General features: G+C 39.5%; 1 protein-coding gene across 1 annotated transcript in view; it reads left to right on the top strand.

Moving 5' to 3' along the window:
- Window positions 1-16,278, top strand: part of SYT12 (synaptotagmin 12) — an 866,886-nt gene that overhangs the window by 740,280 nt on the left and 110,328 nt on the right. Inside the window, exons 6-7 of the mRNA XM_078682889.1 lie at window positions 2,576-2,696; window positions 6,539-6,672. Coding sequence (XP_078539015.1) covers window positions 2,576-2,696; window positions 6,539-6,672 — 255 coding nt within the window. The remainder of the gene's footprint in view (window positions 1-2,575; window positions 2,697-6,538; window positions 6,673-16,278) is intronic.

Here is a 16,278-nt window from a genome sequence, read left to right as displayed (position 1 = left end):
TTATCATTTTTGTCCCTGATTTTTGCTCTTTGCAGTTGAAACTTTCTGCTTCCATCTCCTTCTGTAAACGTTTGCCTAGTTGTGTTCTGGGACTGGGGCTGCTAACTGGAATCCTTGTAAGGAAATATATCAACTTTCCCATACATTGATCTGTGCAGGGTTGGACCATGGCTATTAGGGGGAGTCACCCTTTCCATCAGGCAATCACAAGAAGGGGACTCAGTAAGCCTTCCCATTGTCCAGTCCTTAACAGGTCCCCCTGCTCTATTTATAGTTGGAGGAAAGTTACATTCACCCCATCAGAGCCTTCACTAGTTCAGCTAAGGTAAACCTCCGAGCTTGTAGATCTTCCACCAAGTGGAACACCACGTCGCAGCACAGCGGCCCCTGCCAGGCAGGGATGATTAAAAAGATGGGATTTCTAGGGATGGTGGACGGTCCTGCACCAGTGTTGTGGAGGCCATTGCCTCTATCCGTCCTCTCCCAGCAGATCAATGGACGATCTATCAAGGCCTAAATGATCCCTAATATGTTTAAATTGTACAGTCTATTCATTCATTGATTTATTCATTCAAACTAAAAACTGATATTCCCATACATTTATGCTGAGAACTACGCATCTCATGATCATAAATTTGTTGGATTTTTCTTCTGAATTTTCCTTAAATTTTCCAAGCATTATAACACCAAACAAGACTTGTGATGAGTATGTATAGGATTATCTGTCAGTTAACCGTTGTGGATTGAGCAGGGATTTCCTAATTATCCTTTAATTTGATTTAGCTAAAGTGTTTAAATTCCTTCTATACACAGACAAAATTCTTGGGAATGTCGAGGGTTTTTCTGGTTTCAACACACATCTCAGATGGTGTTTATAAAAATTGCTGTAGAATGAATATCATATTATTTTTATTTTATATTATTCCTAGATACAACTACATTTTGCAGTGTGCCAAATACATGCAAAACAAACAGAGATATGTTGACATACTTAGAAATATTTAGTTTACGGATCACACAATTCTTGCTGTTAGTAACACATTAATATTAAATATACTGCAGGTCCTCGATTTATAATAATAAAATCCAACCTGATGCACCCCTGCCCCCCATTGAATTGTGTGCCTACATTTTACCCCTTTCTGTAAATCAAGGTAAGAGTAAAACTATCTTTAAAAAAAATTCAGCCTGGGAACAGAACTATGTGCATCACATGTTCCATCTCCTCATACATTTCATACATTCAAAAATGAAAGATTGATATGGTAGCTACATCTTTTTGAATGTCTTCTCTTTAAAACTGGCAGCATGAATTGTCTTCTCAAAAAAATAAACATAACAGTTCATGTTTTAAAGTCTGAAGATTCAGTGGTAGTTCCTCAGCGCATTTCCTAGCAACCTCTGTACGAGTTAGAAGAGCCATGACAAAGATCAAACCTTGCAAATTAAGCTTCCTGTAATATACGGTAATGTTAAATGAGATTCATCTTCACTGGTCACAAAAGATATTGATTCAGAACTATTGCAAAGCTGGACAGGATGTTAAGATATTAATTATTCCTACATATAACAGAGGGCAAAGAGGCACATGGAATCCTTCTCCATCTTCCAATGCAACTGCCTCTTAGTGGTATAAAAATATGTATAGTTTAACAGTTTAGCATTTACAAAGGTGATTTTAACAACAGTTATTTTTTATCTATTTCTAACATTTCCTTACCCATCATATATGCCTATATCAGTCGTATTGCCATGTCCCTTTTTATAATTTCCAATAAAACAGTGTAGACAATTGCATATCTCTTTTGTTATTTAAATGGTTGCACATGTGAAGGAGTTTGAGTCTTATGCTCTACTCCAAACCATTGGATGTAAGCTTCTTAGATGGAATATCGAATGCTTGAATGCAAAGCATCCAAGTGGTCTGATCTGTTTGCAGAGGACCATTCTGTAGCGCTGTAGACATCATTTCAAGATGTAGATGATTGGCAGTCACATATGGAATCATTTACATTTGGCTGTTTTGGGGGTGAACCCTACTGAAAGGCATAGCAATATATTTACAAGTAAGACTGTCTTCCTTCATGTTGCTTATTTTAATAACCGATTGCAAAAGATATGGCTCAATATATTTGTTTTTCAGTGCACTCTCGACACAAATTAGATAATTTAATTAAACCGAGAAGGTAATATTTGCCATTAACCTCATGATTGTCATGACATATTGCACTTATATTTGCAGAGATACTGGATTCACATTTTCGGCTTGTAAAGAAGTATCCTTCCCTTTGTGTACTTCATCAGTGGCTATGGTGGTGCCTGTAGTTTTAAGACTACATATATGTTGATTACTGGCAAGAAGCAAATCTACTTGTCTGCACCTATTAATACATCTAGCTTACTTTATGGGCATACAACTCAGATCATCCTATTGCTTAATAACATTACACCTGACGTTTTTGAGGAGCATATTTGATCATGGTATAATCACTATATTGTTACACAGGAGACAACCAATTCAAGATATTGCTACAGAGTTATTTTAACTGTATGCACTAATGTCTTATTGTCACAGGCTGTTGACTCAGTGGGAGAGATACTGCTGTCACTTAGTTACTTACCAACTGCAGAGCGACTAACGGTAGTTGTGGTAAAAGCGAAAAACTTAGTTTGGACGAATGGAAAGACAACTGCGGGTAAGCATGGAGAACTTTGTATTAAACATCCTTCCATCAATGGAATTGGTAAAAAAAAATCTTGATAATGCTGTCAATGTGTTTGCAAGTGGTGTGTGGGCTGGAAGTGGGAGGGCTGAAAGTTTTTTCGATTACAAGATTTCTTTTTTGCAATCTTTTACTCAATGTCAAATTAAAACTGCTATTTCAATTGATCCGCAAGAAGCATTGTTTCAATGTGTATCAAGTACTTCACAAGAATATTTGCTTGTTTTCAAAATTGCACTTCTGCCATTTCATAGTGCCTTAAAACGCAGATGTGACCATTATCCATATTAAAGTTACTAAATGTATCGATCTCGGGAGGATAGAAGGCTTGAGATGGCCTTGCCAGAGTTAACACTTGTAATCTGTAGAACACTGCATGTCTCAACACAGTGGTGAGTGTTTATGTGAATAACCCACCCTCCCTGCTGCCAAATCTCAAACAGGATGACATGCATTTGTGATTGCTGCCCTTGTCATATGTGGGATCTTATGTCTTATAAGCAGGGTTTGTACCCGATGAAGCCTTCCCCTTGGAGGCATGGGTTTAATCAAAGCCAAAACGTTCATTGTTTCATTGCTTAAGACTTATTTGCCAACTCAACTCCAATAGTTTTTCCAAACATACTTTTTAGGTCGAGCATTCAAGACCCCTTGTATATACTTTAGTATATACTTATTAGATACTTATATGTTTATGTACTTTGTGGGCACTGGAGATCAGCCCTAGGACATGTCTTCTTCTGCTTAGGGACTTTTTTCTATTCAACTGCCTCTATGTAACTTTCTTGATAAAAAACGACCAGCAGAGGTCAGTAAAATTCCAGAATCACTTTAGCATTCTCTAGATTCCAGTCCATAGAAATTGTCTTCCACGAGCACCCGTAGACAATAATATTATTTTCAAATCTTGTATTTTCAGTGATATGACCACCGAAGGCTCTGATTTTATATTAAAAACAGAGGTTTGGACAATACCATTTCCTGCTGAAAGACAATATTTCGCCTCATGTGTTCCCATACCTGGCGTGTCACGCAGTTTGGTGCTTACTTTCCCTCCATGTTGAAGAACAGTAGATGTTTCCGCACCCAGGCTGATGTGATTGCATCGCTAAATACAAATAAGGTCCCAAAGGCGAGACCGATTGCATTGCAAATGCTTGTTTATATTTAGTTTCCAACTAACTCGAATTAAAAAATCTACACCAACTGGCATTGATGCCTGATTCTCACACACTAATCACCTCAATGTCATAATTGCCAATGAGATGAAACATTTCTAGCAAGATTTCATTGCTATTATTTGTGCACAAATATGCTAATCTAATGAGGTATGATAGACTTGGTGTTTTATGTAATTATTTTGCATATGATAGAAACAAATATAGCTGAGGCATGTAGGAAAATCTTTAGAAGTAGTAGACCTATTAGTTGAAGCTAGTAAACACAGCAATACCTTTGTCAATACGGGAGAGTAATATGGACTTCAATGGGAATTTTTGTCCAATGGAGGCAAGAAAGACTTTCAATTTGAAAGTGATTTCAGTTGATAGAAAGCTCCTTTTGCCAGTTGTTTAGGTGTTACTAGCTTACTTGTCTTATTTAGTATGAAGCATAATGGTTTGGCAGTGATTACCTACAAGGCTAAAACCTGTCTTTAGTATGTATGATCAATAGTTATACAAAGAGATACTGAAAAGGAATGTCCACAAAATGTGAAAACATTCAAACAAAGTATTTCCTCAGAGTATACTAATACATTGTCCGTCCCTGTTATTTAAGATAAGGTCCATAAGATTTAACATAGAGTGTTACTCTATGTTTCTTGTAACTTCAAGTGATCATTGCTATAAGAAACTCAAAAACTCAACAAAAATTATCTAAACTTTCAATTCAATTAATCTAAGGTAGAAGTAAGCATTAAGCATCTTAGAAACCTAGTTAACTGAATTACAATCAAAATTGTCTGGGACGATAGAGAAATACCAGCCTCAGCATGATAGACAATACCACTTCATATTGAAGAGTTTTGAACAATGCCTGCTTTAGTTATATTTAGTTTAACTATCAACAACATAGAATCTTGCCACACCCGTAAGACATATACCCAGATGTAAGGCTAAAGAAGTCATATCTTACCATATGGCATGGCACTGCAGGGGACTTCTGTGTTGGAGTTACAGACATGTAAACCTCATTGATGAGTAGGGCAGAGATTCACCCACTATAGGCAGCTGATGCACCTTGTTCTTAAGAAGAAGACAGTATAGAATAAGGTAATTGCCATGGCATTGATACTTGCTGAAGGTTAATTATAGTGATCTGGAAATGCCCTGAAGCGCCTCAGGTCAGACCTGAATGGCAGAAATATTAAAGTGGATGAAGACAGAAATGTAAGGAATGCTGAATCAATGACAATGGAAGAATGTGAGTTTAACAGAATGGTACTCAATGGCACCAATTCCAAAAAATAATGATATGCCTCATTGATGCAGCTTTAGCATGGGCTGGCACTTATAGAAATGGAACAAAACATGATGATAGACAATGTGGACCACACAATTATTAAGTGGGTCTGATCTCTGGGATAGATAGGTGCCCATAGGTGAGGCGAATGTTAGAAAACTGACACATTTAGGAAACAGACAACCCAACATTATTGTTTATGGTTAGTTAACTTTTAATGTTTCATTTGAGATGCATCTCATGTGTAGTCTCTTAATTTATGATAAAAAACACATAACCAGGAAAGAAATATTGGAAAAAATTATATGCTTTTTTAAAGTTCTATGTAGACAATTGCACACCAGGCCAACGAGTTACAGTTTCATATACAGCCCTTAGACAAATCCACTGTTTCTTAGAGGCAGATAGTCTACTGATAGGGGTAGGGAGTGAGTCAGGGCACTAGGTAAAATACAATTGAAGTGTGAGTGGTCGTGGAGCAAAGGGTCAATGGAGAACTTTGGGTCAAAGTTTAGAAGCTATAATTGTATTGGTGTGTGTTGAAGAGAAACATGTTGAATTTATTTATTTCAAAATGGCAATACAATGGAATTGAAACATTGCCAATAATATTAACATTAATGCCAATTTGAATAGCATGCACTGCAAACTATATTGCCTGCTGGCACTAACAATTAACATTATCAAAACTCAACTTTATGGTTCTTTTATGCATGAACATTTCTTTCCCTTGCTTCTCACTTATTACTTTTTTTAAGGACAAGCACTGGAGTGTTTAGCATCAATTTCCATACTTCTTAAAATCATTAAAATGTTGTATACTGCCATCATTTTTTATGCAGAATGCTGTCCTTACTTGCTATGCTGTGTACATATTCAAATATTACATTGGTATTATTTTAGCAATTAAGAATGTTTGCTTACAATAATGTTTGACAAACCGTATGTGTACAGCTTTCTCCTTTATGTGTGAAATGCTTTCAGGTTTTATGTTTTTCTATGTTATGTTACTGATATTGTGCATGCTACTTGTTTGATCTGCATTCAAATAATTAAAAATATGTTGTAAGTATCTAGAGCTCTGAGTTATAAGACCAATTCCTATTATATAAATATTATGATAAATGTTCAGCGACTAGTTACTGTAGAGTAAATGAGCCATACGAAGAATATAATCAGCATGTGGGGCAGATAGTTGGAGGTTCCATTATTTATGAGGTTTATATTGAATGGTCCTAAATCAATTTCATTTTGCTACATCTACAGATCACTTTTAATATCAGTGGCTTTGAATTAAACAAATTTAACTAGTTTAGGATTCATCTAAATTGTATGTTGTATACCTTTTTTAGACCCATTTGTCAAAGTGTATCTTCTCCAGGACAACAGAAAAATCAGTAAGAAAAAAACTGCGGTGAAAAGAGATGACACAAACCCAGTTTTCAATGAAGCAATGATTTTTTCAGTACCTGCCATTGTACTGCAGGTGAGCATTTTACATTCTTAAAAGACAAACATTTTTTAACCTGCTATACAAAAAAGGATCTACTTAGTACCCATAGTGGAAGATGTCCGATGCACTAAAACTGAGCATTTCATGGAGGCTACCAGATCAGTGGTACCCAGCTTTTATTTTAATAGTGTACAGGCACTACCCACATCATCGATCAATAGCTGTATATACATATATATGTGTGTGTGTGTGTGTGTGTGTGTGTGTGTGTGTGTGTGTGCGGGTGTGCGTGTGTGTGTGTGTGCGTACACACGCAGTTTCAGTAGTTAATCAGTAGTGTTATGCAACAATGCTGCCTTGTGGGGATATCACTCCATCCAGGGTTTGCCTTGTGAATACAAGGATATTTTGTCACTAAATGTTGCAGGTTAACCATTGCATTATATTGGGGGATTTATTTAGTATTTTATTGCAGATTAACTCAGGTCAAACATATTAATCAAATTGTGAATACAATTTTGCTTTAGAACACTGTGCTTATAGTAAGTGGTTGTGGATTTTTTATTGAGCCTTTTATTAAAGCATGTCATCTGTAAATTCATCACTACTGTTCTTGGATTTCCATTTGAACCACTAATAGTATGGAAAAAATGGTTGATGCATTCAAAACATTTCTTGGTAACATTGGTGCTTTCAACTTTTGACCTAAAAGAAATAAATGCCTTTTACGTCTTTCACTAGGATTTGAAAAAAGGGTTATTTACAATTTGTTTGGTTTTAATTTAAGGTCAAGTTATGAATAACTATCAAACAACATTTAAGAAACTGGAAACGTACGTTTATGTTGTGCCAAGTAATTTTGAAACTGATTGTCAATCTGAAAACTTTACAGATCAGCTGGCAAGGAAAGAATGTATCTTTCATTGTACAGTCAAAAGTATCAAGCTAAACATGTTGTCTATGTTCAACCCATCTTTAGAAGAGAGTATAAGGACAGAGACTTCTCAACATCTATTTACAGAAAATGACCACATGAAGATCTATTTTGTTTGTGCTGTGCATCCTAAAAAGTTAAAAATGGGGGTAACATTTCAAGTTAACAATAGGAAAAAGATTTTCAAGCATAGAAATGTATTTGGGTCCCAGGCATATGTTAAAGAGGAAAGATGTTTGTCAGGCAAGATATGCCAAATGCAGATTATGTAATAAGTTGGGTCATTTTGCCAATGTATTCCAAAGCACTAAACAGGTTATGAATAGAGGAACATCAGTAAAATAAAGTGTCCAAGGCCAAGTGAGTTGGATCAAGTCAAGACAGATTAGATGATGTTTTAGTTTTAGGAGCAGGTGATGGGAGAAGAAGTAATATTTTGGAGTGTGTATTTTGCTACTAAGACATTAAGGTTGAGGATAAGACATTACATGTATTGGTTGACGCAGATGCAATGTTCACCAACTAACGTTTTGATAATCAGAAAGTTGCACTGGCTCCCAGTCAGGAGTCGGATTAAATTTAAGGCTTTATGCATAGCCTACAAAGCCATCAATAATCCAGGTCCACTGTCCCTAAAAAAAGCTCTCTGCCCGCTTGAGCATTCAAGAACCTTACGATCATCAACAGCCCATCTGCTGAAGGTTCCACGCACAAGAAAGACCAACTGGGGAGACAGATGCTTTACCATAGCGACAGCCAAACTGTGGAATACGTTACCATTCCGTATTAAAACCGCTCCCACGCTTCTGGACTTTAGAAAGAAGCTTAAGACCTGGTTGTTTTCTGCATAAACTACCACTTTTCTTCTCAAGAGAGAGTTCTGTTACGCCAGCGCCGAGACACCCGTAAGGGTATTTGCCCGCTTTAAAAATCGCATTAAATAAATAAATAATACCTGAACCCCCTGACATGGTACTTCTATCCCATGAAGGCAGACGAATAGAGTTACTCTTTTTTTGAGGACATACTTGAGTTTAAGGGAGGGAAAATTCAAGGGAAGATCTATGTAGCAGTAAAAGGGCTTAAATATAAATTTATTTGAAGTGGTATTGAGACCAGAACAAAAGAGCAGGTTTAGTGATAAGAAAATGTTTTTGGTCATATTTTTAGGACAACTAATAGGGATAAATGGCTTCATTGAAGCTATGTCAAAGTTGGTGTGGTCCCAGTAAAACCTAAGTTGCAGAGTGTCCCATTTAGTATTCGCGATGACCACATAAAAGAACTTGACAGACTTTGCAAATGATAAAACCTGTTGAATCCTCTTTGTGCAATCATGCTGGCAGTCACATGCAAATGCATTGGCAAACAAGGAATATGCCTTTACCTTCACAGTTCAAACAGAGAAATAAGGGTGGACTCATGTCCCGTGCCTAATATACGTGAAATGTTGGCCAATTTTGGAGAAGCAGGAAGGCATTCAAAGCTCAATCTGGCTTCTGCTTACAATTAGGTCAAATATAAACAAGAATCCCATCATTATACTGCATAGGTTTCTCCTTTCACCACGTTCTAGTATTGTTGAACGCCCTTTGTAGTGGCTTTAGTCGATTCTGTTTTTCTACATATAATGCATCAATCAATCAATCAATCATGCCATTTGTATAGCGCACTACTCACCCGGGAGGGTCTCAAGGCACTTGGGGGGAGGGGTATGCTACTGCTCGAACAGCCAGGTCTTAAGTTGTTTCCTGAAGGCGAGATGGTCCTGGGTCAGCCGAAGGTGGATGGGGAGGGAGTTCCAAGTCTTGGCAGCCAGGTAAGAGAAGGATCTTCCTCCGGCGGTGGCTCTTCGGATGCGTGGTACGGCTGCTAGGGCGAGGCTGGTGGACCGTAGCTGGCGGGTGGGCGTGTAGAAGGTCAGGTGGTCATTGAGGTACTTGGGGCCCAGGTCGTGGAGAGACTTGTGTGCGTGGGTGAGGAGCCGGAACGTGATCCTCTTGTCGACGGGGAGCCAGTGCAGGTTCCTCAGGTGGCTGGAGATGTGGCTGCGTCGGGGGACATCCAGGATGAGTCGGGCGGAGGCGTTCTGGATGCGCTGGAGTCTTTTCTGTAGCTTGGCTGTGGTTCCGGCGTAGAGGGCGTTTCCGTAGTCCAGTCGGCTGGTGACGAGTGCCTGGGTGACAGTCTTCCTGGTCTCGGTCGGGATCCAGCGGAAGATCTTGCGAAGCATATGCAGGGTGTTGAAGCACAATGAGGAGACGGCGTTGACTTGTCTGGTCATCGAGAGGGAGGGGTCCAGGATGAAGCCCAGGTTGCGTGCGTGGTCGGTTGGCTTGGGTGCGGTGCCCAGGGCTGGGGGCCACCAAGAGTCGTCCCAGGCGGAGGGCGAAGATCCCAGGATGAGGACTTCCGTCTTGTCCGAGTTCAGTTTCAGGCGGCTGTCCATCATACAGTTATATCAGCTCTTAAACTCTACTACCAGCAGATATTATAAACGTGGGTACTAACAGCAGCGGGGAAATCTTTGCCACCATCAAAGATTTAACCATGCCTCCTGCCACCTCCACCAACATCCCTCCCATCCCTCCTATCACCAAGACCTTTGCAGCATGGTTTCTAAAATCTTCTGTAACAGAATCTTTTCCTCAAACAGCAACTTCGATCCTCGACTGGACCCGTCACCATCTTAACTCAACTTCCCATCACTGCCGAAGAACAAAATCCTGACCTTCTGGTACATTATCACCACCAATGAGACCGCTGCTACCATGTACACCATCCACTTGGGGCCCCATTACAGTCAGTCAAACAAGCTTTATTCGACATAGTCATGAAAGCATTACAGATAAAAATATTATAAAAATAGTGTTAAAATGTACACAAAAATTTAAAATTCATTACAATAAAAGGATATCATCATGTTAAAATACATCAAATATTCAGGAAATGTAGTTATTCAACAGCCTAGCCCTTTACATTTTTATTTCTAATAATCCAGGCCCATCCTAAACATTTCGCCACAGCTATATATGTTAAAGGACTTGGGTTTGTACAGATGATTCTAGCAGCCACAATTCCACTCCGAGTACCCAGCAGTTTAGCCATGGGCCGCAGCCAGACTCTGCGCGGGGCAGAGTATGCAGGGCACACAAAAAGTAAATGACTGACTGTTTCTTTGGGATCTAGTCAAGATGGACAAGAGGCGCTTCCACCATTAGACCATCTGGATGTGAATGCTCTGACAGGGATACTACCGAGTCTCAGTTGGAAATAGAGCTTTCTGTCCAGTGGCTTCATTATGTCGTCCCAGAATGACTCAAAACGAGTCTCATCCTTGAACTCCATAAACACCCCCGCTAGTGAAAGTGGGGGAATGGTCCTAAACAGTTTTAAGAATATCATCTCCCAGTACAATCTCTTAATTGCCTTCTTTGAAGGAAATATAGCATTGGTTGGGTCTTTCCATGTCTCTGCCAGACCCAGCTCTCTCAGAACCACTCTAATTCCAGAGAGCCATTTTATCTGGTGAAAGACATCACTTTTAATAATGTCCAGGAGTCCCATGGCGAATATTTTCAGCTCCGGCGTTACCCATATTCGCCTCCAGTATAATACTGGGCGGAGGTTTGCAATGATCTCGATTGGTTTCATGCCAAGGTCCTGGAGAACCGGGCCCATGGGGGTACTATGCGGTAGCATGATAAGATTACGTAGGAACCTATTTACCCATTACATGCTTGCTCCCACCACACTTTCACCAAAGGACTCCTACCAATCAGTGAATGCCTCCTGGACACATGGAAGCATGCCACTGTTATGCCTGTGCTCAAGAAAACATTTGCTGACCCAGGCAGGCGTTCCAACGACAGACTTGTCTCCCCTTAGCATACCCATCAAAGGTCTTAGAGAAAGTAATCTACAGATGGCTCACTGACCACCTCAGCAATCACCAGCTGCTCAATGCCACACAGTTTGGATTCAGGCTTACCAGAGTACACAAACAGCACTCCTCACAGCCATAGACAACATCTGCATGATCGTTGAAAGAAGAGACACAGCAACCCCCTTTACCCTGGACCTCTCTGCAGCCTTTGAAATGGTCTCACACCCAATCCTTGTCAGGCACCTGCATGAGATTGGCATGCAAGGACCCACTTTCCGCTAGATCTGCTCCTGCTTACTGGATAGATCACAAGATGTCAGCCAAGCACCTCACCCCTCAGAAGCCCGCAAATTCATCTGGGGAATGCCTCAACGTTCATTGCTCAGCCCCACCTCCTTCAACACATACTTAATCCCTCTAGTGAACGTCATCCGTGCATGTCATAAACATCCTCTCCTACACCGACGACACACACGTCTTGGACAAAGCTTCCAACAAAAGAAAAAAGTTCAGTGCCTGCAAGGCCGAAGTCGCTAACAGGATGAAAGCCAACTATCTCAAGCTTAACATCAACAAACCAGATGTAGTGATCGTTCGCAAGAACACCTCACCATGGAACTGCAACTGGTGGCTGACTGAACTAGGAACCACACCCAGCACCCATTCCAGGAACTTTGAAATAATCATCGACAGTAAACTGAACATGACTGCACAAGTCAACATCGTCCATCAGTGCATCCTGCTATCACACCCTGAAGATGCAGAATAAGAGCTTCAAACAGCTCCCAAGCAACATTAAAAAATCTGCACTCACGCCATTGTTGAACTATGGGAACACCCTCTACTCCAGGATCACCAAGCAACTCACAAAACAAAAATCATCCAAACTTCAGCAGCCAGACTCCTACTCATTCCACTCATAACTTATAAACTTATAAAACACTACACCTTAGGGAGTTCCACTAGAGAAACACACTCATTTCAAACTCCTCACACACACATTGATGGCACTGCACAACATAGGCCCTACCTACCTAAACAGTTGCATCTCCTTCCAACAATCACCCAGACAACTCCACTCTGCAGGACTCTTACTGTCACACCTCACACACATACAAAGAACCAGATTGGGAGGACGGGCGTTCTCTTACATTGCTCCTCAAGCGGCATCCCACACCACTTACAATTTCACAAGAAGCTGAAGACCTGTTCAATTAACCAACCTACAATAGGGAGGGCTGGGCACACATACCTGCTCAATGCCAAGATACCCTTACAGATGATAGTGTGATTTACAAATACACATATCATACATTTAGGAACATCAAAGGAGTTGTAGTTGTTCAGTATGAAAAACTTAACTTTGCACATGATCGCACTGATCATGATCACACATTAGGCTGAGTTTTGGGGATTCTTTAGGACACAGGTGCTGTAGTGAAAAGGGAGAAAGATGGGACATATGGTAATGGTGGAGGGAATTGAACCACATTACGATTTGGTGAGAGTCATTCAGGAATCACTTCTGCCAAAAGACAAGGTTGGATAAACCTCCTTCTGAGGGTTGTGTGAATTGTATTCATGTTCCACACAGGACTATGCCATCCATGTAAAGTGTCTCAACAACAATTTGAAGAACAAAAGTGTTGTGCTTGAATGAAGCCAAAAGTGTCAGCAGGCGTTTGAATAGGTAAAGACCAGATAGTAAGCACCAGCTAGACTGATTTTTACCTGCCCTGTTGTGTGACTGTGAATGCCAGCAATGTTGCTTTTGGTGATGTACTTCCTCAAAGTAAGGGCAGTGAAGAACACAGAGTGGAGTATGCATCACAAGTACTAAAGGCATCTGTGCTACTCCAGTAAAAGAGAGAAAAGGAACTTTTACCATTTTCATAGGCTTTGTAAATACTGTTGTGTAATTACTTGTGTGGGGAGAGGTTTATCTTTCAGTCAGATCAAAAACAATTAGTCTTCATGTTGAGTGGACAGTATGTCAAAAACTACACATCAGGGTATGTTAAACTATTGACTATGCCCTTGCAATACCAGTCTAATATTAAACAACTGCTGGTGGAGAAAAATGATGGTTCTGATTATTTGTCACGGTTCCCAATAGATAGTGATGGGGTATATGAAAGTGAGGAGGACTTGGAAAGTTGCTTGATTGCTGCATAGAGTGTTGAAGTGTTGCAGTTGGTAGGATGATAGGTTGTAGAAGGCTGGCCATGAGAGGGAAACTGCATGAGTTACAGTTGTATGCCAAGGTGCCAAATGACTTGTTAGTAGAAGGTGGAGTTTTGATGAAATCTGACAGGTTATTTCCTCCTGAAAAGCTGATGCCATAGGCTATTACTAACACCCATGAGATAGATTTGGGTACCACTATGATCAAACACAGAGTCTGTACTACTTTTGGTGGCATGGTATAGAGGTGGAGGAAATCGTGACAAATTGTGGTATCTGTTCTAGTTGTGAGAAAAAAACAGAAGTCTGTCATCCTTCCCTACAACTTATTGAATTGTCATCTGGGCCTTAGGTAAAGGTTGGGAGTGATCTTGCAGATTCTTTCAGTGCGTTGCAGTCACTGGGATGGTTTGCTCTTGTCATGATGAACCACTGTTGAGTAAGTGGCAAGGATTTTTGCTAAATCCAGCTCTGGAAGACTAAGGCCATTTGTAAATGGTATTTTTGCAAGATGGGATTTTCCAGAATTTTTTGATTTCTGACAATACAGTATAATTTGTGAATAAGGAAATAGTTTCATTTTTTAAGTCTGTTGGGATGAATTATTTGAGGAGCTTTATCATCCCCCAAAAACCTACAAGTTGAACAAATTAGCAGCGTTCTAGATGAGTGCAACCAGTAGTAGCTTGAGAATACATGTGATATTTTGGGTGCTATTTGGTCCATGTTATGGTTTTACCGGACAACCCCACATTCAGTGACCAAGGTTTCTCCATTTGCATTGTTGTGGAGACAAGCAGTCACGGCCGTGCAGGTAAGAACAGTTGGGCCGGGTTGGGGGGGAGATTCGACAGACGGCCTTGAGAGAAAACTAAATAAATAACTAATTTTCCTTCGTCGTCTGCCAAAATCCACCCCCCACCGGGCCCCACCGCCCTACTGTACTCACCTGCAAATAGGTCCAAAATTGTGTCCTACTTGAATGTCAAGGTGTTTGGAGGTGGAAATTTGGTACGAAAGATGGATGTTTTAGTCAGAGCCAATGTTGTAGAGGAACACAATAAACAGGTTTTGATTGACTTTAAAAAATGGCTATGGCCCTTCATGTGCATTGGATAATGCACAAAAAGAATCCGGGTCATGTCAAAAAAGGTGAGGTAAATTTGTGGCCCCTCTTGTGATTGACAAGCTTTATGAGAGTACAATCAGAGTGAGAGGACATAATTAGTACAGCACAGAGAGAAAGTGGTTAAGGAGGTCCAGGTTTTGGAGACAACTTCTAGCTGTGATCAGTATGAGGACAGTGTTGCTTTAAACTTTCAAAGCAGTGGCACTTCTGTCACTTTCTGCAAAATCTCTTGCATATGCAGGCTACCTCTTAAACTCAGGCAAGCTACTGCCAATATAGGTTAGATAAGTATGCTCTTCTCTGCTGAAGATATATATATATAATATATATATATATATATATATATATATATATATATATATATATATATATATATATGTATATATATATATATATATATATATATATATATTCACTGAAAAAACCATAGGTTATAGACCATATATAGTTAGGAATTAGCATTTACAAAACCTTGAAAATTCACTGAAAAAACCATAGGTTATAGACCATATATAGTTAGGAATTAGCATTTAGAAAACCTTATTTTACTCACACAAAACCATTGAAATTCCATATATAGTTAGTTGCACTAACTATATATCGCGCACCCGCAATCCACTGCTGATGATGTCACATATTACATCATTCATGACATGGTCAGTGACATCACTGATGACATCACTGATGACATCTCAAATGACATCACTGATGACAACATCCAGTGATTATGTGTTTCTGTAAAGTTTAAATATGTTTTACATATTGAAGAATGAGTGGATGTATAAGTGTCTGAATGAAGGTTTTAGTAGGTGCGTGATTGACTGTATGAGTGAGTGATTAAATGCGTCTTACTAAATGCACGGGTTAGTGACTAAACTGTCTGAAAGTGTGCATCAGTATGTCTGTTGTTGTGCAAGCTGCTGCATGTGTTGATCAGTAGCTATATAAGTAGCTATATGGGTTATTGATTGGTTGCACAAGTATTTGTATGGGAGACTGAGTGTGTGTATGGCTGGCTGGGAGGTGTGTGACTCTGTGCAGATCAATGTGTACTTGTATCAGTGATTCTATAAGAGAGTAACTATGTGTTAGTATATGTTTCAAAAATGTAAGGTGTTCTGTGTTTAACTGTATAGATGAGAAAATGGAAGTGTGATTGATTCTTTTCAGGACTGACTAGGTGTGTGAGTAACTCCATGGATGAGTGGCAGAGTGTGAGTGTCTGTATAGGTGTATGAGTGCATATGATAGTGTTGTAAAGATGAGTGATTGTATGTATGAATGATTGTATGAGTGAATGTGTGTGTAGACATAGGAATCAGTGAGTGCGTATGTAGTAACTAGTATTGGTGTGTCAATGGTTTCAAAAATTATACTCTGTATTTAACACTGGGTGTAACAGAGGTTATATTAAAGTGTGAGGAGATGCATTGAATTGTCACATTAATGATATCATCATTGATGTGACCATTGATGTCAAATGAGATATCATCAGTGATGTCATTT

This window comes from Lissotriton helveticus, chromosome 3_1, assembly GCF_964261635.1.
Source record: "Lissotriton helveticus chromosome 3_1, aLisHel1.1, whole genome shotgun sequence".
NCBI classification, from domain to species: domain Eukaryota; kingdom Metazoa; phylum Chordata; class Amphibia; order Caudata; family Salamandridae; genus Lissotriton; species Lissotriton helveticus.
Note: the sequence above shows the minus strand (reverse complement) of the source record. Positions and strands in the feature narration are given on the sequence as shown.